The 21,919-nt window shown below is 38.6% G+C and overlaps 1 protein-coding gene across 3 annotated transcripts in view; it reads left to right on the top strand.

The window, feature by feature from the left end:
* Window positions 1-21,919, top strand: part of PLS1 (plastin 1) — a 111,322-nt gene that overhangs the window by 55,057 nt on the left and 34,346 nt on the right. For 2 of the 3 annotated variants that reach the window (XM_015445183.3, XM_005545996.4), the window contains exons 2-5: window positions 7,411-7,516; window positions 13,613-13,776; window positions 15,203-15,332; window positions 20,459-20,591. In XM_015445183.3, the coding sequence (XP_015300669.1) occupies window positions 7,447-7,516; window positions 13,613-13,776; window positions 15,203-15,332; window positions 20,459-20,591 (497 nt within the window). In that variant the 5' untranslated portion in view covers window positions 7,411-7,446. Of the gene's footprint in view, window positions 1-6,641; window positions 6,757-7,410; window positions 7,517-13,612; window positions 13,777-15,202; window positions 15,333-20,458; window positions 20,592-21,919 lie in introns of all 3 variants that reach the window. The other variant, XM_065540063.1, reaches the window with a different exon arrangement.

Below are 21,919 nucleotides of genomic sequence, written 5' to 3' on the forward strand. Positions count from 1 at the left end.
GTGAGGCCAAGGCGGCTGGATCACCTGAGGTCAGGAGTTCGAGACCAGCCTGGCCAACATGATGAAACCCAGTCTCTACTAAAAATATACAAAAATTAACTGGGCATGGTGATGGGCACCTGTAATCTCAGCTTCTTTGGAGACTGAGGCAGGAGAATCACTTGAACCCAGGAAGCAGAGGTTGTAGTGAGCCAAAATCGTGCCATTGCACTCCAGCCTGGATGACAAGAGTGGAACTCTGTCTCAAACAAACAAACAAAGAAAACCCCAAAAAACAAAAAGAGATGGAGACAGGGGGTCTCACTGTCTTGCTCAGGCTGCATTCAAACTCCTAGCTTTAAGCAATCCCCCCACCTCAGCCTTTTGAGTAGCTGGGACTACAGGCACATGCTACTGTGCCCAACCAATGGGAGTGTTTCTAAAGAAACACAGCATTTCCATCCAGGCCCCCTGGGAGGCCAATGAATGAACAGAATCGAGGTGAGGAACCAAACTTAATAGACTGAAGGACTCATCTGGCACACACAGTGCTTTATAATAATTCAAATTGTTTGCCAAAGCTTAAAAATCAAATTTCACCTAAAAATATGGATCTGTGACTTCCCTTGAAAAATCAGAAGATCTAGCAACCCTGGGCCTCATTCCTCTTGGCAACTGTCCACTGGAGCTCAGCAGTGGCTGCTCCTTTTCAGAGCCCTTCCCATCCCCTACCAGGTCTGAATCACACTTCTGACTTTCCCTGCCTGGCCCTTGTAGGCTTACAAATGTGGATGGGATTTCCAGGGGACAGGCATTACGGACACATTAAGAAAGGGGTAAAGGTTAGGAGTCAGATGGGGAGGGGCCTCTTTCTTCATCCAGGATTTCAGGAACTAGGAAGAATATTCATGGCTGTAGATAGGAAGTGTTGCTGAGCTTGTGGCCATGAGGCATCATTGTTCAGCGGGTCCTCAGAAGAACTGATTCCCACTGTGTGGATTCTAATTTCCTCAGCTTACAAGTTATCTATCACCCAGTGTTGGATTTAGAGAGGACTTAAGGCTTTAGGAAAGTACGGGGGACTAAGTCATTCCCTTTCTTTCTCCCCTACAAATAGTTCCAGTCAGTCTCCTATTGATACTTTTTATTGTGCGTTAGCCAGTAAATCCTACTTTGCACCATTTATATATACTTTTAATCTAGTTTCCTATTTTTCAGCTAAGAAAACTTACTAACCTTGGCTCTGCCAACAGAGGCAAAGATTTTTGTGCCCCTTGAACAGGCTGCAGTGAGGGAGCAGTGCCTGAGTCCTCGGAGGCGTGGCAAATCCACTAACGCATCTGAGTGGAGCTGAGGGCACAGAGTAGGAGGCGGGGGGACCAAGTTGAGTCATACGTTTCACATTGTCCCTCTGTGCCTAGGCCATCCCTTCAATATGTACTTCCTCACCGATCACTTGAAGTGTTTGGGTTTCAAAACTGAATAGCGCCTGTTTGGTGGTAGCCATGGATAATGGTAGAACTCTGGGATAAAGGCCTTGTGAGAAGAGACTACGTTGTTGTTGGTTTTTGTTTGTTTTTGGCATGCTGATTTAACCATTCAGTGAGCAGCTCTAACTCTGCACACTCATTCATTCAGTTGCACAAGTCAAATAACATTTGAACATCTGTGCTTAAGTGACCAAATCCCATGTATTAAAAAGTAAAGTCAGAGCTGAGGTGCCAGCAGCTTTCACTTCAATATGTTGTCTTTCCTTGGGAAAGTGATTTCCTCTAAGTCCTTCTGTACAGCCAGTTTTTGGGTCCGCATCCGTATTTTTCTTCACCAAATACTTGCTGACTCATTGCATGTTTTTACATTGTTATTCTGCCCTGACTTGCACTTAGCTTTTTATGAAGAAAGGGATAATTTTGCTGCAATGTGAATCTTTCTCATATCAAATGCTTTTCCAAGAGCTTGTTTCTGTTTTCTTCAAGTCTTTGGTCTTTGTCTTTCTCTTATTCTTGTTTTCTCTTAAACTCATGCATGTGAGTGTATGTGTACATATGCCTAGTCTCACCCACCCCTTTTAGCCTTCTTCTCACATCACCATTCCATATAATACAATTGCTTTGGTTACAATTAGTTCAGAAACTTTTTTTTTTTTTTTGAGATGGTCTTGCTGTGTTGCCCAAGCTGGAGTGCAGTGGTGTGATCTCGGCTCACTGCAACCCACACCTCATGTGCTCAAGTGATCCTCCCACCTCAGCCTCCAGAATGGCTGGGACTACAGGCTCAAGCCACCACGACTGGCTAATTTTTATATATTTTTTTAGTAGAGATGGGGTTTTGCCACGTTGCCGAAGCTGGTTTCCATCTCCTGAGCTCAAGCGATCTGCCCACCTCGATGTCCCAAAGTGCTGGGATTACACGTGTGAGCCACAATGCCTGGCCCTAGTTCACAGACTTCTAACCTAAAGCCATATATGATATATGCTGAGTAACTCCTATAATATGTGGTATATAGTATAAAAGAGACTCCTTTATATCTAGATTTAAACAGAAAGTGAATTAGAAGATGATTCTAATTTGTTCATCAAAGAACAATAATCATAAGATTGTACTATTTACAAAAAATCCGTTTAAGTTAAACTTTTCAGGCATTTACAGTTGAACCTGATAAGCGCTATGTCGTATGAGTACAGTTTTAGGAGAAACTGATTCTTACTCATCTTTATATCTTCATTTAGCCAAGCCAAATAGGATGTATTTGTTGAATACATGAATGAATGAATTTAAACTCCCTTACTAGGGGCCACATGTTGGGACTTTTAAGTAAATAGTAGAAAACTCTTGGTGGTGAGTCTAACAGCCACTGAAGGCCAGTCCCAAATTGCCAATGCATGGGAATCCTCCTAGAGGATCAGTTCCTCTTCCACTTTTCTTTTTTTCTTTCTTTCTTTTTTTTTTTTTTTTTTGTTGTTGTTGTTTTGTTTTGTTTTTTGAGACAGAGTTTCGCTCTTGTTGCCCAGACTGGAGTGCAACGGTGCAATCGCGGATCACTGCAACCTCTGCCTCCTGGGTTCAAGTGATTCTCCTGCCTCAGCCTCCTGAGTAGCTGGGATTACAGGTGTGCACCACCACGCCCGACTAATTTACTTCCACTTTTCTTTAAGCACAAATCATTTTAAATGGGACCTTCTTTCACCAATTAAAGCCTCTTTTTTCCTTGCCTAATCCTCAAGAGTACCATGACACAACCAAATATATATTTGGAAAGTTACGCACATTCTAAAAGAGACTTTTGAAAATTTAGATAAAATTGGATTTGATCTTTTATCCTCCCTCAAATTTCTTCCTTGAGCCTTTTAAAAGTTTACCAAAGTTAGAGCAGTTCTTTATGATTGGCAGAATCTAAAAGCCTTCTTAGAACAGTTTCAGGAAAAAAAGGCAGTAGAAACAACCCTGAATTGCCATGAGACTGACAATGTAAAATCACAACTGTTACCATTCTTTTGTACCCTTCCAGAAAATGTTTTATAAACATACTGCTGATACCATCACTCTCCTTTCCCTGCCACACTTACTTTTCTGCATCTTGTTTTGTTTTTTTGAGAGTACAGATGCTCCTTAACTTACAGAGTCCCATTTCAATAAACCCATCGTACGTAAAAAGTGCATTTTGTACACCTAATCTACTGAGCCTCATAGCTTAGCCTTGCCTACCTTAAATGTGCTTAGAATGCTTACAGTAGCCTAAAGTTGGGCAAAACTTTCTGACAACATGGTAAATGTAGAGTATTGGTTGTTCACCCTTGTGATCGCGTGGCTGACTGTGGCTCACCACCTCTGCCCAGCATGGTGAGAGTATCATACCACTCTCTGCTGACTGTGTATAACTTCCGCACCATTGTGAAGTTGAAAAATTCTAAGTCAAATCATCGTAAGTTAGGAGCTGTCTGTGTATCTTGAAGATCCTTTTATATTTTTCTATTTGTTTCATTTTGGTGTCAAAGGATTCAAAGCAACATCTTTACACTTATTAGCTATAAAAACAAAGCTTTAAAGATAGGAAACAGCGTTGTATGGGTTTGGCTTTTTTGAGAAGTCTACATGTTGCTTTTGCCTGATTATAGGAGACTAAAAATATTTTATGTAATTAACAAATTATATAAATTTGAATAGGCATGAGCAAAGAATATAACCCCAGGTTTATTTTTATCGTTTCAAATGCAAGGTCAACACAAACACTGTTAATTTGCAGTCTTTCTGTGGAGTGCAAATGCTAAAATTGGGCCACTATTTTTAAAACTTGAGGCAAGGGATAGCATTTTGAATACAGGAAAGGATATACAGGATGACTGAAACCACAGAGATTCAAAGCCAGCCACAACACAACTAGCATTTTGCAGACCCAGGGAATTATGCTTAACAATCCTTAAAAAAACGATTTAATCTATTTGAACACAAAATAAGTATGCCTCTAAATAGTTTTAAATACACTAAAGCTTTCTAAAGGTGAGAATCCAATGAAATGAATATTTAATGCTAAGATGTAAGAACCTGCATCTGGGGAGTAAGATGACTTCTATTTACTCCTTTTTCTACTGACTTGAGCGCTTTAGAATTTTTTAAAAAACAATATAGAATTAAATAGCGGACAGTAGTATATTTAAAACAAGACCAAAAGATTTAATTGCACATTTAATTAGAACCAGGTTCCAGAAAAATTGTAAGAGATAGAAATTTGTGATTTCGAAAGAACGCCACAATTTCTGAATAAATTTGTGTACAGATCACAAATGAGCCATACTCTTAGAGGGCTTCACACAATTTAATGTAATTTTTCAATGATGAATGAAATTTCAGTGAATAAATTATTTTGAAAATTGATGTGCTTCACTGAAAAATTAGGGATGATATTGAACCTTCTATATAAATACAAGTCTATAAAAGTGTATAAAAAGAGGATTTTCCACTTAGCTTCAATTCCTATTGTTTTATAAAGCACTTGTCACTTATTTTCTGAGGCATATATTAACTATATGATAGAACTAAGTGTTTATGAGGAATACAATATAATTTGTATTCATCTTTAGCTTTATAGTGAATAGACAAGCCACTAAGTCATTTTAAAAATAAGAGTTGTGGCTACTCTATGAAGTAGCCATTCTTTTATTCCTTTACTTTCTTAATAAACATATTTTCACTTAAAAAAAAAATAGGAATGCTCTTACACTGTTGGTGGGAGTGTAAATTAGTTCAACCATTGTGGAAGACAGTGTGGCGATTCCTCAAAGATCTAAAACTAGAAATACCATTTGACCCAGCAATCCTGTTACTGGGTATATACCCAAAGGATTATAAATCATGCTGCTATAAAGACACATGCACACGTATGTTTAGTGCAGCATTATTCACAAGAGCAAAGACTTGGAACCAGTCCAAATGCCCATCAATGATAGACTGGATAAAGAAAATGTGGCACGTATACACCATGGAATACTATGCAGCCATAAAGAAGGATAAGTTCATGTCCTTTGCAGGCACATGGATGAAGCTGGAAACCATCATTCTCAGCAAACTAACACAAGAACAGAAAACCAAACACTATGTTCTCACTCACAAGTGGGAGTTGAACAATGAGAAGACATGGACACAGGGAGGGGAACATCACACACTGGGGCCTGTTGAGGGGTGGGGACTAGGGGAGGGATAGCATTAGGAGAAATACCTAATGTAGATGACGTGTTGATGGGTGCAGCAAACCACCAGAGCACATGTATACTTATGTAACAAACCTGCATGTTCTGCATATGTATCCCAGAACTTAAAGTATAATAAAAATAAATAAATAAGAGTTGCATTGCTAGATATTGGAAGTCTTAAAAATGTAAATAATTCTACTTTTAGATATTTATCACACAGAATAAATATGGAGAAGAACAAAGATTTATCTGCAGGGATGTTCATTGAAGCATTATTTGTAATGAAAAATTAAAAGCAGTGCAAATACTCTGAAAGAGGGGATTTACCAAATAAGTTATGATACAGTAATATGTAGCCATTAAATATTATGTTGATGAACCAACATGAAAACATAGTGACAATGTGTTATTACCAACAAAAAGGTTATAATATAGTATGGTCACATTGTTCTCACCCCCAAAAGGTACACATGTGTTTTAAAAGTAGGTCAGAAGGGGGCCAGGCGCCATGGATCAACATCTGTTATCCCAGCACTTTGGGAGGCTGAGGTGGGTAGATCACTTGAGGTCAGGAGTTCGAGACCAGCCTGGCCAACATGGTGAAACCACATCTCTACTAAAAATACAAAAATTAGCTGGGCATAGTGCCACATGCTTGTAATCCCAGCTACTGGGGAGGCTGAGGCAGGAGAATCACTTGAACTCGGGAGGCGGAGGTTGCAGTGAGCTGAGATCGCACCATTGCACTCCAGCCTGGGTGAAGAAGCAAGACTCTGTCTCAAAAGTAAAAAAAGAAAGTAGGTCAGAAGGATAAAGACAACGAAATGATATTTGTCGATATTTCTGTATAGTAGGATTATGAGTAATGTTAATTTTCTGTTTGGGACAGTCGTTATCAATTATTTTCTGTAATGAACACACACCACCTTGTGACTTTTCCTATAGCCCAGTTTTACATAATTTTTTCCTTTTTAGTTTGTCTTACCTGCTCAGAATACGAAGTCCCCCACCCCCTCACCGCTCAACTTTCAAAGGCTGAGACAGGAGGACTGCTTGAGGCTAGGAGTTCAAGACCAGCCTGGACAACATAGTGAGATCCTGTCTCTACAAAAAACTTTTAGCTGGGTGCAGTGGCAGGAGGCTGAGGTGGGAGGCTCACTTAAGCCTAGGAGTTTGGGACTGCAGTGAGCCACGATCATGCCAAAAAAAAGAAGAGCCCCACAGACCCTCAGAGACTTCACACGGGGGAGGAGAATGTGGCAGTGGCTGAATATTGTAAAGCTGAATGTTAAAACCACACATCCCATTATAAGATAAGCAGATTCTGAATTTACCTTTTTTGTGGACATTATTCGTGTCTTAAAAAGTTTTACTTTCTGACCTTATGCTGTACATTTATAAATGCTCTACTTTTCTCAAACTTGAAATGCATTGCTTGTTTTCTTGAAATTGTGGGGCAAAATGCAAATAGAAATTAATATTAATTCATTAGGCTGTTGAGAAATATCTGTGTAAAAGCACGAGGTGAGAAAAACAGGTGTTTCTTCCCCTTACTGAGTCTCAGTTATAGTTTGGCTGGCCTATGCTGAGAGATTGTTACCAGGGGACCTACTCCTATTTGTTCTTTGTCAGCCATATCTCATAGATAATTTCTCCTAGAGAATGTACTTCCTCTGTACCTTATATTGCTTAGATAAATGTTTCCAAAGGTTTCATGCTCTTTTTATAATATTGCTTTTTCTAGATATAAAGACCTGAAGATAGTCTTTTCTGTCCAAAGATGGAAAACAGTACTACTACCATTTCTCGGGAGGAGCTTGAAGAACTACAAGAAGCGTTTAATAAAATAGGTATGCTTGAGAAAAAGTAAATACGATATTACTGGTCTGCTTGATGTCAGACTCCAGGAATGAAACAATACCTTTTATTTCATCTACCACCAGCCAATTACCTCCAGATTTATTCCTTTTTTTCTATCTAGGTTTCACTGGATTCTTTCTTTCTGAAAGATAAGCTAAGACTGGCTTGAATTTCTAGGTGAATTGGACTTTGAATTCTTTGATCATTTCTTTACAGAGGATAATCCAGGTTAATGAATGACAGTGTAATTGAATACACTTAACACGGTATCCTTATTACAGAGAGAAAAAAATATAAAAATACTTCCTTGTGTATAAACTGAACTCTGGCCTTCACATCTTTGTCACTAACTATAACACTTTCTGACTTCATGCAGAATATTTTTAAAATCTCAGTATTGTTTTTAAATGCCATGTATCTTATTTTCCTTCTCCCACATGCATAATTTAGAAAGTCTTAGTATTGTTTTTAAAGGCCGTATGCCTTATTTTTCTTCTTTCACTTTTTATAGCCATTTAGTGTTTTGTCTTTATGACATTATCATTTTGACAGTTTTGTATTTTTCTTCCAAAAAAATGTTCCTCATACTCTGTTGGATCTCAGTTCTTCTGCAGTTTGCTCTTAGGAAACCTATGGTAAACAAGGAGAATACAAATACCTTTTTTTTTTTTTTTTTTGCTTTAGTTTGCAAATGCATGCAAGTGAAAGGTGAACCCAGTGAAAGGTGAGTGCAGTGAATAGACATTGGGACAGTGACACCACCACGTTTGCCCCTTACTCATCAAGCTCCTTCTCTAGTGTAATAGAGCCCTCCATGAGAAACAGTCATGTGGTAGATCAGGGAGGACAAAATGATCACCGCTGGTCTTGTGCTTAGATTTCTCACAAACCTAATAATGACTAAAGTTAATGTGAGTAAAATATCATGCAGCATGAGTTTTATTGACCAATACAAAGAAAAAAAGATATGTTTAAAAAAATAAAGCGCTCCAAAAAAAAAAAAAAAAACTGTAAAACTCAGGAAGCTCATGTTTTACAAATCATTACTGTGAAATAAAGTAAATTCTACAGATCTCTGGGCTATTCCATTTCTCCCTGGGAATGGCATATTTGTCATTAGAGCATTGTATGAATATGGTACGATTTTCAGAAAACAGTCATACATTTTATAGAGAATTACATGTAGTGTCCAGAATCTTTTCAAGACAAAAACTGGGCAATTGTTGAAATGTTCTGCTCATTTTGAGCGTTGAAACAGAGGAAGTAATAAAAATGTATCTCGTAGTTTGTTATTTCTGTTATTTTATAGATGCAGTTTGGTAGCTTGAATAAAAGTTCTACCTAGGTCTTGGTAAAATAAATGAATTAGTAATATATTTGCTTTGTTTAGCACACCAACTGTAATCTTTATGACTCATGAACATATTAATATAATCTTGCAATATTTATTTAATGACATATTGAATAAACAAATCACTGATGGAACAATGTCTTTTTTTAAACAAAAGCTTGTATGGAGGGCTGCCTTTCAATAGATGGTAGTGAGGGAGCTGCTCTGCTATGTACAAAATCCCAACCCAGAAGCAGGTCCTTGATAGAACAATTTTGACAGCAAGATAATTTGTTCTGTTTGAGCAAAGCAGTAACACTAGCAGAATATGTACTTGCTGACTTTATTTACAAGACAAACTGCTACTCTGTGAACTCAGAAACCTCTGCTAATTCCTGGCACACTTTTCTCAGGGACAGAGGGACATGGCCATCCAATGTTATTAGATGGAGTATTTTGGGGCCACTGGAGAGAAGGGGGAAGTTAAAATATTTCTCAGTATTGTTTCTTTTTGAAATTGTGGTTAAATATACATAACAGAATTTACCATTTTAACCATTTTTAAGTGTATAGTTCATTAGCATTTAGTACATTCACACTGTTCTACATTCATCACCACCATCCCTTTCCCAAACTGAAACTCCACATCCATTAAACAATAACTCCCACTTCCTGCTCCCCCAGCCCCAGGTAACCATCATCCTACTTTCTGTATGAATATGACTACTCTAGGTACCTCATATAAGTGAAATCACATATTTGTCTTCTTATGACCGACTTATTTCACTTAGTACAATGTCCTCAAGGTTCATCCATGTTGTAGCGTGTGTCAGAATTTCCTCCCTTTTTAAGGTTGAATAATATTTTATTGTATGTATATGCCACATTTTGCTTATCCACTCATCCAGTGATGGCCATGTGTGTTGCTTCCACCTTTTGGCTATTGTGAATAATGCTATGAACATGGGTATACAAATACCTGTTCAAGTCCCTGCTTTCAATTATTTTGAGTGTAAACATAATAGCGGAATTGCTACATCATATGGTAATTCCATATGTAATTTTGAGGGGGAACTACCGTACTGTTTTCCATAGTGGAAGCACCATTTTACATTCCCACCAGTGGTGTACCAGGATTCCATTTTTTTCACATCCTCACCAACATTTGTTTTCTGTTTTTTTTTTTTTTTGGATAATAAGCATTCTCCTGGGTGTGAAGTAGTATCTCATTTTATTTGCATTTTCCTTATGACTAGTGATGTTTAGCATCTGTATGTGCTTATTGGCCAATTGTATATCTTCTCTGGAGAAATGTTGTTTCAAGCCCTCTGCCTATTTTTGAATCAAGTTGTTTTGTTTTGTTGTTGCCGAGTTGTAAGAAAGTCTTGTTTTCTTTTCAAACTGTGACCTTTATGGTTATTTAATCTAAGCCTTTATTTCCTCACTTTTAAAATGGGGATGACATTAGTAACCACCTCAAAGTTATTGTAAGAATTTCGTGAGATGGCCAGGCGCAGTGGCTCACGCCTGTAATCCCAGCACTTTGGAGGCTGGGGCGGGCAGATCACGAGGTCAAGAGATTAAGACCATCCTGGCCAACATGGTGAAACCCCATCTCTACTAAAAATACAAAAGTTGGCTGGGTGTAGTGGCTTGCACCTGTAGTCCCAGCTACTCAGGAGGCTGAGGCAGGAGAATCACTCGAACCCCGGAGGCAGAGGTTGCAGTGAGCTGAAATCGCACCACTGCATTCCAGCCTGGCAACAGAGCGAGACTCTGTCTCAAAGAAAAAAAGAAAAAAAGAATTTCATGAGATAAGTCAAGTTCTTAACAAGTCACTTGGCTAAGCATATATGTTCATTAAGTGGTTTCTGTTAGTTCTTGTCATGTCACACCAAAACCACAGAGGGCCTAGGGATGGAGCTGGGAGCTTAAGTCCCCATATCTGTCTTCAGAATCCTAGCTCTTAACTAATCTTGTTAGTTTAACATGATAGTTATTAGGCAATAGCTTCCTCAGTCTTGTTTATTTTAAAATATTTCCTACTATTATGCTGGTTTAGAAATAAGCCAGCCTAATCTATGTGTGTATTTCAGAATTATGGGAAACAGTTCTGAACTGGTGATGTAATGAGATTTTTCTCTAAATTCAAAGAAAGCAATATTATTGCAATATCAAGCAACTTAGCTTCCTAGCTGACTTTTGCAATTATACCAATATTTTGGTTATCAGTGGTTCTAGTTTAGAAATATTCTATCATTCTGAACAGTATTAATTCCAAAACTTTCATATGAGCGTTCCAAAGAAAAATTTCTCTCCTAACCATTAATTCAGTGAGTATGGCATCTCTTTTATTAAGAATAACAAGAAATATAGGAAACAAAGCAGCTATTACCAGATGAGCAAAGAGAGCCTATCCAAGGCAGATCCAGGCAACAAAACAATGCAAAGCTCTGCTGTCAACTCTGGGCAGAAGTGTTTTGTGTCGCCTTTGTTCTGAGTCAAGAAGTGATACCCAGTCTCTAGGGAAAACCTAGGGAAGGGCATCTCTCAATGATGACATGAAAACACCTGGAAACCTGTTTCCCAAAGTCCAAATATAGTTGTGAATTTCTGGAACACCTAATCTCAAATGACATCAAATGATTCAGCATATGTAATGGTATCATGAATACATAATGAAGCAGCAATGAATTATTGACAGATTAAACAGAATTGCCACCAAGTGAAATGTAGAACACAAATATCTTATGTGTATTTTACACAGCACACATATTTTATATGGAATGTGGGGTCAGCAGATTCATTTTCTAAATTCCCTCAAGAAGTTAAAGTCTGAGTGGGTGCTCCCTTTTTAGCTATCTGTGACTTCCTCATGCTTATTCCTCTTTTTTTTTTTTTTTTTTTGAGATGGAGTCTTGCTGTGTTGCCCAGGGTAGAGTACAGTGGTGCAATCTTGGCTCACTGCAACCTCTGCCTCCCAGGTTCAAGTGATTCTCCTACCTCAGCCTCCTGAGTAGCTTTGATTACAGGTGCCCGCCAGCATACCCAGCTAATTTTTGTATTTTTAGTAGAGACAGGGTTTTGCCCTGTTGGCCAGGCTGATCTCAAACTCCTGACCTCAGGTGATCTGCCCACCTCGGCCTCCCAAAGTGCTGGGATTATTAGCTTGAGCCACTGTGTCTGGCCTCTCCCCCCCAATGCTTATTTCTTTGATGCTTAGTCATGTGCTAAAACTGAGTTTTCTATCAGAGTAACAGTACCCTTAAAATATATATGGTGGCCCTAAATCTATGGGGATATAGCAGGGAAACCCACCCCGATAATTCTTTGTGGGTTCTTTTCTATCTTCCCTAAGTGTTGGCCAGTCTGAGAAATAAAGGGAAGAGTACAAAAGAGAAATTTTAAAGCTGGATGTCCGGGGTAGACATCACATGTCAGCAGGTTCCGTGATGCCCCACAAGCTGCAAAACCAGCAAGTTTTTATTAGTGATTTTCAAAAGGGGAGGGAGTGTACGAATAGGGTATGGGTCACAGAGATCACATGCTTCACAAGGTAATAAAATATTACGAGGCAAATTGAGGCAGGGTGATATCACAGGACCGGGGTGCAATTAAAATTGCTAATGAAGTTTCAGGCATGCATTGTCATTGATAACATCTTATCAGGAGACAGGGTTTGAGAGCAGACAACTAGTCTGACCAAAATTTATTAGGTAGGAATTTCCTCGTCCTAATAGGCCTGGGAGCGCTATGGGAGACCGGGGCTTATTTCATCTCTATCTGCAACTGTAAAAGACAGACGTCCCTAGAGTGGCCATTTTAGAGACTTCCCCCTAGGAACGCATTCTCTTTCTTAGGGATGTTCCTTGCTGAGAAAAAGAATTCCAAGATATTTCTCCTATTTGCTTTTGAAAGAAGAGAAATATGGCTCTGTTCTGCCTGGCTCTCAGGCAGCCAAGACTTTAAGGTTATGTCCCTTGTTCCCTGAAAATCGCTGTTATCCTGTTCTTAAGGTGCCCAGATTTCATATTGTTCAAACACATGCGCTCTACAAACAATTTTTGTGCAGTTAATGCAATCATCACAGGGTCCTGAGGAGACATACATCCTCAGCTTATGAAGATGATGGGATTAAGAGATTAAAGTAAAGACAGGCATAGGAAATCACAATAGTGTTGACTGGGGAAGTGATAAGTGTCCATGAAATCTTCACAATTTATGTTCAGAGACTGCAGTAAAGACAGGCGTAAGAAATTATAAAAGTATTAATTTGGGGAACTAATAAATGTCTATGAAACCTTCACACTTTATGTTTTTCTGCCATGGCTTCAGCCGGTCCCTCTGTTCGGGGTTCCTGACTTCCCGCAACAGAGATAAACTCCATTTAAATATATACAAGGGTTTTGTTTTGTTTTTGTTTTTGTTTAAGAGATGGGGTCTCACTCTGTTGCCTAAGTTGAAGGGCAGTGGTGTGATCATAGCTCACTACAGCCTTGAACTCCTAGGCTCAGGTGATCCCCTCACCTTAGCCTCCCAAACAATTGGAACTACCAAGCCTGATTTAAATATGAGTTTTTAAAATAAAGCATATAGCATATTCTGTACAGTTTAGATACAGGAAAAAAGGTTACTGCCACCTGTGAAACAAATGTGGAAGGCTCTGTCTGCATGTCTGTGAGTCCTCCCAAAAAGCCTTCTTAGTGTACATCTTCAACAAAGATTACAAAATATATTTGATGATATATCTTTACAGATATTGACAATAGTGGGTATGTCAGTGACTATGAACTTCAAGACCTGTTTAAGGAAGCAAGCCTTCCTCTGCCTGGCTACAAGGTGCGAGAGATTGTGGAGAAAATTATATCAGTTGCTGACAGCAACAAAGATGGCAAAATCAGTTTTGAAGAGTTTGTGTCAGTAAGTAATCTCATCCTTTTGGGCTACTGATAATCTTGCTTAAAGCAGAATTGTAATAATGTCATCACTAGCTTTGGTTAAATCCAGCTTCAGAGGCCAGAAAAAGGACTGCTTTAAAATGATGATGATAATGACAATAACTATTATTATTGAAATAATTTCCACAACTAACTCATAAAACAAAGGAAAAAATTATTCTCAAATTGTTGGAATGGAAATCAGGTTTAGATAACAGTAATTCATTCCCTAGAATAACTAGGTGAGTTCAATGCTTATTGTCCATTAATATAATTGAATAAATATTTATGAAATATAAATTGACTTTGCATTCTTTATTGATTAAGCAGATATTGTAGCTCTTCTCTTCCTAGAAACTTTGCTAGGCACTGTGAGTAATTTGATGAGTAAAAAGAAACGTGATTCCTGCCTTCATGGAGTTTATATGTGTTGGGGAGACTGTAATGCACAAATTGATAGAAGATAACTGAGAATTGCTATGACAGAGTGGTACAGGTCCTGTGAGAGTTTGTGGTAGAAGGAATTGAATTTGGAGGCGAGGCTGGATAATGCAGGGACTCAGGGAAGGTATCCCTACAGCGTGAAGACTGTGATGTGTTCTGAAGAAAGATTTTAAAAGTGGGTTGCAGTAAAATGAATAATGTGGGAGACAGGTAGACATGACAGCATGTGTAGAGGCCCTGTGGCTTTAGAGATGGTGAGTATTCTCAAGCAACTGAAAGAATGTTTGTGTGGCTGGAGCTGAGATGGTAAGGGTAAGGAATGTAGCTGGGGAAGTCAGTCAGAATCAGGTCACACAGGGCCATGTCGAATTTTTGTTTTTATCCTAAAAGCAATAGGAAGCCAATGAAGTGAGAAGAATAGAATGTGAAGTGACAAGATCAGATTCGCATTTTTAAAAAACCCAATCACTTTGCTGCATGCAGAACTGATTGAATTCAGTCTTGCCAATCTCTGGTGAGTCCAGTGAGAAAGTGATTGGGAAAGGGAGTTTCTGTAAGCCTATGTTATTTCCTTTAAGAGCTGACTTATTTTAACATGAATACATTTGAGATGTTCAGCCAGGAAAATATCTTCATTAAGGCATTCTTTTATTTTTAGCATGTAGTTAGTTATATCTTAGGTTTTCAGTACAGAAGATTATGGCAACCCAACAAGAATAATTTCAGTGTGTTCAATTTAAGCTTAGGTATAAAAAATTTATTTCACTGTTTGGGGTTCAAGTATTTGTCTATTTTGTGTTATTGGTAAAATGATGAAAGTTATCTGTGAATACAAGCAATAAGTACAACTGACTAGTATTTAATTTGATGTTATTTCTTATTAAATAAAGAAGTATAAATAAATATCCTTCATCTTGTCAGGTTTTTGTTATCTGATTCTCAATTTTACTTATGTTCCATTCCAGCTAATGCAAGAATTAAAAAGCAAAGATATCAGCAAAACATTCCGAAAAATAATTAACAAGAGGGAAGGGATTACTGCTATTGGAGGAACTTCATCTATTTCCAGTGAGGGCACACAGCATTCTTATTCAGGTAACTGACTCCTCCAAATCTGATCTTTTAGTCACTGATTCATTCATTAAGTGACGTATTTAATCAGTTCTAAGATGCCACTCATTGTGATTCATACCATTATTTTATGTGCCATTGAGGAGAAAAAATAGTGCAGAGCACAATATAACATGCCACTGAATTTGAAATACATGTCAGTTTCAGAGATGTCAAAATGAAAAATCCTAGAATCATTGAAATCAATGAGTTCCTACTATGGATCAGGCTCAGTCTACAGAAAAAAGATTATAAACAACAAAGTGGAAGTTGTTTGTACTCCAGCATTAGATGTATTTAAAAGTGGCTTTTGAATGGCTTTTCATCCTGACTGATGAGATGGCTTTACTTTTACACCTGAGCTAGGAATGGTGGAGAGGCTTATATTGCAAGGATTTTTCTCTTCCATTTTCTGAGATCTGAGATACCTGATTCACCTTTTATCTAGTAACCAAGTGACTAGAGAGCATAGCACCTGATTTGCTTGATCTCATTAATTTGCTGGACCATTGCCCAGTGGGAAATGCAGAGGCATATTAACTTTTAAGATGAGGTATCTTCCCCATGTTAAGCTATCTAAGATGTCTAAGAACCTTTGGCCAAGTTCTTTTTATTCATACGAACATAATTAGAACTATGGTTTTTGGTCTTTTGACAAAATTACCTGTAACCTTTTCCCCTCTTTCTTCATTTCAGACCTGAATCTGTTAATTATCTTCTTGATTCTGTCCCTTCCTAATTGGATTTTCCTCTAGTCATACACTCAAATTTCTCTCATCTATTGTATGTTTTTCCTAACTTTTTACCATAGAGGTACATAACTGTTACCTTCACTTTTTGAAAGGTATTCACCCCTTAACCCAGTTTCTGCCTGTCATTTCTACTGAAGTGGCTTCTTTTTAAAGACAAAAAAACAAATTATTGAGGTATAATACACATTCAGCAAAGTGCTGTAATCTTAAGTATACGGCTCAATGAATTTTTCCATGTGTATATATTCATGTAGCTGCCAACCGGAACAAGATATGGAATCTTTTCATCACCTGAAGACTCCCCCCAATAGTAGTAACTATTCTTCCCTAGAGGTTACCTCTTTTCTAATGTTTGTCACCATAAATTTTTGTTTACTTGTTTATTGAGGTATAAGATACATGTAGTAAAGTGTGTGACGTGTACTGGTCTTTTTCTTTATTAAAAAAAAATTTTTTTTGAGACGAAGTCTCGCTCTGTCACCCAGGGTGGAGTGCAGTGGTGCGATCTAGGCTCACTGCAAGCTCCACCTTCCAGGTTCACATCATTCTTCTGTCTCAGCCTCCCGAGTAGCTGGGACTACAGGCATCCGCCACCACGCCCAGCTGTTTTTTTTTTTTTTTTTTTTTTTTTTTATTTTTATTTTTTGTAGAGTTGGGGTTTCACCATGTTAGCCAGGATGGTCTTGATCTCCTGATATCATGATCTGCCTACCTTGGCCTCCCAAAGTGCTGGGATTACAGGTGTGAGCCACTGCACCCAGCCAAAGTGTGCTATTCTTAAGTATATGGCTTGATGATTTCTTTAACCTATGAGTACACCTATATAACTATTCTCTAGAAAAAGATATGGAACATTTAATGGCTTTTATTAAAAAAAAAAAAGCAGCTTTATTGAGATATAATTGACATACCACAAAATTCATTTTTAAAGTATACAGTTCAGTAGTTTTTAGCATATTCATAGTTGTGCAATTGTCATCACTATTTAATTTCAGAACACTTTCATTACACCAAAGAAAAACACCATACTTGTTATCAGTCACTCCCCATTTCCTTCTTCCCGAAGGCTCTGCAACCATTAAACTACTTTCTATTTCTATAAATTTGCCTATTCTGGAAATTTCATAGAAATGGAATCATACTGTAAGTAGCCTTTCATTTGATAGGCTTCTTCACTGGCGTAATATTTTCAAGGCTCATCCGTGTTGTCACTTATATCATACTTCATTCCTTTTATTCTGACTGCAGCCTCGACCTCCAGAGTTCAAGGGATCCTCCCACCTCAGCCTCCCAAGTGCACAACCATGCCTCCCAAATGTGCACCACCATGCCCAGCTAATTTTTCTATCTTTTGTAGAGATGCGGTTTTGCTGTGTCACCCAGGTTGATCTTGAACTCCTGGGTTCGAGAGATATGCCTGTCTTGGCCTCCCAAAGTACTGGGGTTACAGGTGTGAGCCATGGTACCTGGCCCCTTCATTTCTTTTTATTGCTGAATATTCCATTCTATGGCCAATACCACATTTTGTTTATCCTTTCATCAGGTGATGGACATTTGGGTTGTTTCCAGTTTTTGGCTATTATAAATAATGCTGTATGAACATCATGAATGCATTTCTGTGTGGACATATACTTTGAATTCTCGTAGGCATATACTTAGGAGTAGAATTGCTCGAATTTTTGTTAATTCTGTGTTTAACATTTTTAAAGAACTGTCAAATTGTTTTCCAAAGTGGTTACACCCATGGCTGTAACCACTGTCTGCCTGTGGTTACAGGCAGTGACATCTGGCTGTGACATCTGTCACCCCATTGATTGCCAGGGTTGATTTGGCTGATCTGGCTGGCTAGGCAGGGTCCCCTTCCTCCCTCACTGCTCCATGTGAGTCCCTCCCGAAGCTGTGTGCTCAGCTGAAGAGGACAACCATCCCCAATAGAGGTTGACTGGTCTTTGGTCAAGGGTATATGAGTAGCTGCACTCCCCTGCTAGAACCTCCAAACAAGCTCTCAAGGTCCAAAGTGGCTGCACCATCTTACATTCCCACCAGCAATGTATGAGGGCTCCAGTTTCTTCACTTTCTCACCAACACTTGTTTTTGCCCATTTAAAAAATTACAGCCATCCTAGTGGTTGTGATGTGGTATCTCATTCCTGGTTCCTATACCTGAAACATCCTTTCTTTCCTTGCCTATATTCACCTATTGAAAACCTGTATTTCAAATAGTACCTTCTCCATAAAGCCTTTTCTTGATCACCCTAACTAAAAGTGATTGCTTCTTTTTTTAAATTCTGAAAACATTGCATATATATTTCTGGTGGTGTGTGTATTTCCCTTATATCACATTTCTTTGTATATTTGTTTTATAATTACACTAAAAAATTCCTCAATGGCAGGTACAGTATTTTAGTGATCTCTGAATACCTAGACTCCAAATCCTTTTAAGGAGGTCTGTATGAAGAGGCGAGAAGATAAGGCAGATTATGATATGTACAAAGAGGAAATATTAGTACATATTTGTGTTTTTGTTGGCTTGTGTGTGTATGTATGGATTAAATTTTGGGGGTACCTGCAAAATATTCCCTTGGGAAAATTACCTAATTCTAGGAACTGTGGCAACAATGGAGAAGGCCAACTCATTATGTGCTACCCTCTGATGGAAATGGGGATTATTTACTTTAAGGATTTATAATCTTAAATGATTTTTATATCTACAGAATAATAATAAAGCTGTACAATGTTTTTACTTTAAGTTCCTTCCTATTTTCCCTACTGCATAACTCATGGGAAAATATTTTCTACTTAAGATCAATGTACCCATACTAGAAGCCATGTGTTGAGAAGTTGGTGGATGAAGATGGCCAAGGATAGTGCTGGTGTCTAGATTTGTGTCAGTTTTTTTGTTTTTTTTGTTTGTTTGTTTGTTTTTGAGACAGTCTCACTCTGTCGCCTAAGCTGGAGTGCAGTGGTGTGATTTCGGCTCACTACAACGTTCATCTCCCAGGTTCAAGCAATTCTCCCTGCCTCAGCGTCCGGAGTAGCTGGGATTGCAGGTGCCTGCCACCACACCTGGCTAATTTTTGTATTTTTTAGTAGAGATGGGGTTTCACCATGTTGACCAGGCTGGTCTCAAACTCCTGACCTCAGGTGATCCGCCCGCCTCAGCCTCCCAAAGTGTGGGGATTACAGGCATGAGCCACCGCACCCAGCCAATTTGTGTCAATTTTTTAATAGTAAAAGTTCCATGGAAATTGAGCTGTTTTATTCATTTGAATAACTCTTGACTGAATTCAGTATTTCTGTTGTAAGCTAAAAATCACAGCTCTCTAAATCTTTTTGGGGAGGATGGATTTTATTGCCATGGTCTTTGTTTCTTGTATTTTTTTCCTTATTTAATTACATATACATATTTGACCTCTGATGGTCTGCTTCTGATTCATTAGCTTTCAGAAGCAATACATATTTGGAAATATTTTTGAATCAAACCAAATATATATTGTGCTCATTTAAGATATATACCTTCATTTCTCCTAATATATCAGGTGGAAATGTGGAATGAATTCCCCTCCCCTGTCCTGTCATTTCTTTTTTTTTTTTTTTTTTTTTAGACAGAGCCTTGGTCTGTGGCCAGGTTGGAGTGCAGTGGCGCCATCTTGGCTCACTGCAAGCTCCGCCTCTCGGGTTCACGTCATTCTGCTGCCTCAGCCTCCCAAGTAGCTGGGATTACAGGCGCATGCCACCAAGCCCAGCTAATTCATTTTTGTGTATTTAGTGGAGAAGGGGTTTCACCATGTTGGCCAGGATGGTCTTGATCTTTTCACCTCGTGATCTGCCCGTCTTGGCCTCCCAAAGTGCTGTGATTACAGGCGTGAGCCACCGCGCCCCTCCCGCCCACCTGTTTTTTGTTTGTTTGTTTGTTTGTTTTTTTTGAAAGAGTCTCTCTTTGTGGCTTAGGCTGGAGTGTAGTGGCATGATCTCCGCTCACTGCAACCTCCACCTCCTGGTTCAAGATATTCTGAAGCCTCAGCCTCTCGAGTAGCTGGGACTACGGGCATGTGCCATTATGCCTGGCTAATTTTTGTATTTTCAATAGAGACGGGATTTCTCCATGTTGCTCAGGCTGGTCTCGAGTTCCTGACCTCAAGCGATCCGCCCGCCTCGGAATTGCTTTGGGAAGTGCTGGGATTACAGGCCTGAGCCACCACATCCAGCCCCCTTTCGTCTTTTCTTAAACCCTTTTGTGTTTTAGTAGGTTTTTAATAATGGTCAATTATTATCTTTGAGCAGAAATTAACAAGTATGTTTTTGTAGTGCAATAAAGTTTGTGAAATGAGATTTGCCTACAAAGATTTTCTCCTTTCAGAGGAAGAAAAAGTGGCTTTTGTTAACTGGATAAACAAAGCCCTGGAGAATGACCCTGACTGTAAGCATCTCATACCCATGAATCCCAATGATGATAGTCTTTTCAAGTCACTTGCAGATGGCATCCTTCTTTGGTGAGTTCATCTTCTGGTTAAGGAAGCTGTGTTCTTCCTGATTACATTGATGCGCATTCCATGAAAACTACAATTCAGCCGTCCATTGTCTTTTGGAATCAGTAGCTACTTAGGTCCTGGAGAATGTATATTGCATAGAAAATGAACTACTGTGTATCTATTGGAAAATTTCCAAAATTTTCTTTCAAATACAATCCCTTGTTTTTATGTTGTCTTTTACGTGTGTTACTATAATAATTGCCAGGAATCTTTTATTTGTCTGGTGCAGTTTTAAATATTCACAGGGTTTCTCTTTTCTTTTTCCAGTAAGAGAGTACTGATTATTGACTGGAACAGGAACATGAGGAGATGCAAAGGGAAGATATTCCTTATTTGTACCTAAATGAAAATTATGTTTTGATTCAGCCTTGTGTTATCCTTGGCTCTTTGCATTCTATTTTTTCTCCCTATATTGTAAACTCTCGGAGGGAATGTCTTTGTCGTCGTCGTGTGTACCACAGTCCCAGCATACTCCTTTGGATAAAGCGGAGATCTTTTCTTTAGTTTATAAAAAGTACAGAAGATTTACAAAGTAGAAAATAACCATCACAAATATCCTTACCATCCATAAATGACTTGCTAACATTCTAACACATTTCCTTCAGTCTTTTTTTTTGATGCTTTTACTTAAAAAGGAAAACAAAACCTTACCCGTAAGTACAGGATGTTAGATTTTAGGACATTAAATGTAAAATATACCTTGACCTCCACCTGCAATTCTTATGTTTCTTTGACTCTCAGAGAAATTCCTATTATGAACTCAATGGGTATTTTCCTAATCTTGTTTTAAAAGGTAAAATTCTAAAATATAGAGACAAAATTTATATTAATTTCTCTGAAAATGTCTAAATTATTGGTCTGAGATGAAACCTCTGGCTTCGTATCTTTCTGCAACATCAGTAATTTTACCAGTGTTGATACTACTTTATGAGGCTTCTTGGAGAATTTCTTTGTGTTTTAGGCTGTTGAATGCTGATGACCAGTAAGTGAAATAAAGACAAAACGAACATTAAGAAAATTCAGGGTGATGGCTGGGCATGGTGGCTCACGCCTGTAATCTCAGCACTTTGGGAGGCTGAGGCAGGAAGATCATTTGAGGTCAGGAATTTGAGACTAGCCTGGCTAACATGGTGAAACCCTATCTCTACTAAAAATACAAAAATTAGCTCTGAGAGGTGGCACACACCTGTAATCCCAGCTGCTCGGGAGGCTGAGGCAGGAGTATCACTTGAACCCAGGAGGTGGAGGTTGCAGTGAGCTGAGATCGCACCACTGCACTCCAGCCTGGG

The sequence above is a fragment of the Macaca fascicularis genome, chromosome 2, assembly GCF_037993035.2.
Source record: "Macaca fascicularis isolate 582-1 chromosome 2, T2T-MFA8v1.1".
NCBI classification, from domain to species: Eukaryota; Metazoa; Chordata; class Mammalia; order Primates; family Cercopithecidae; genus Macaca; species Macaca fascicularis.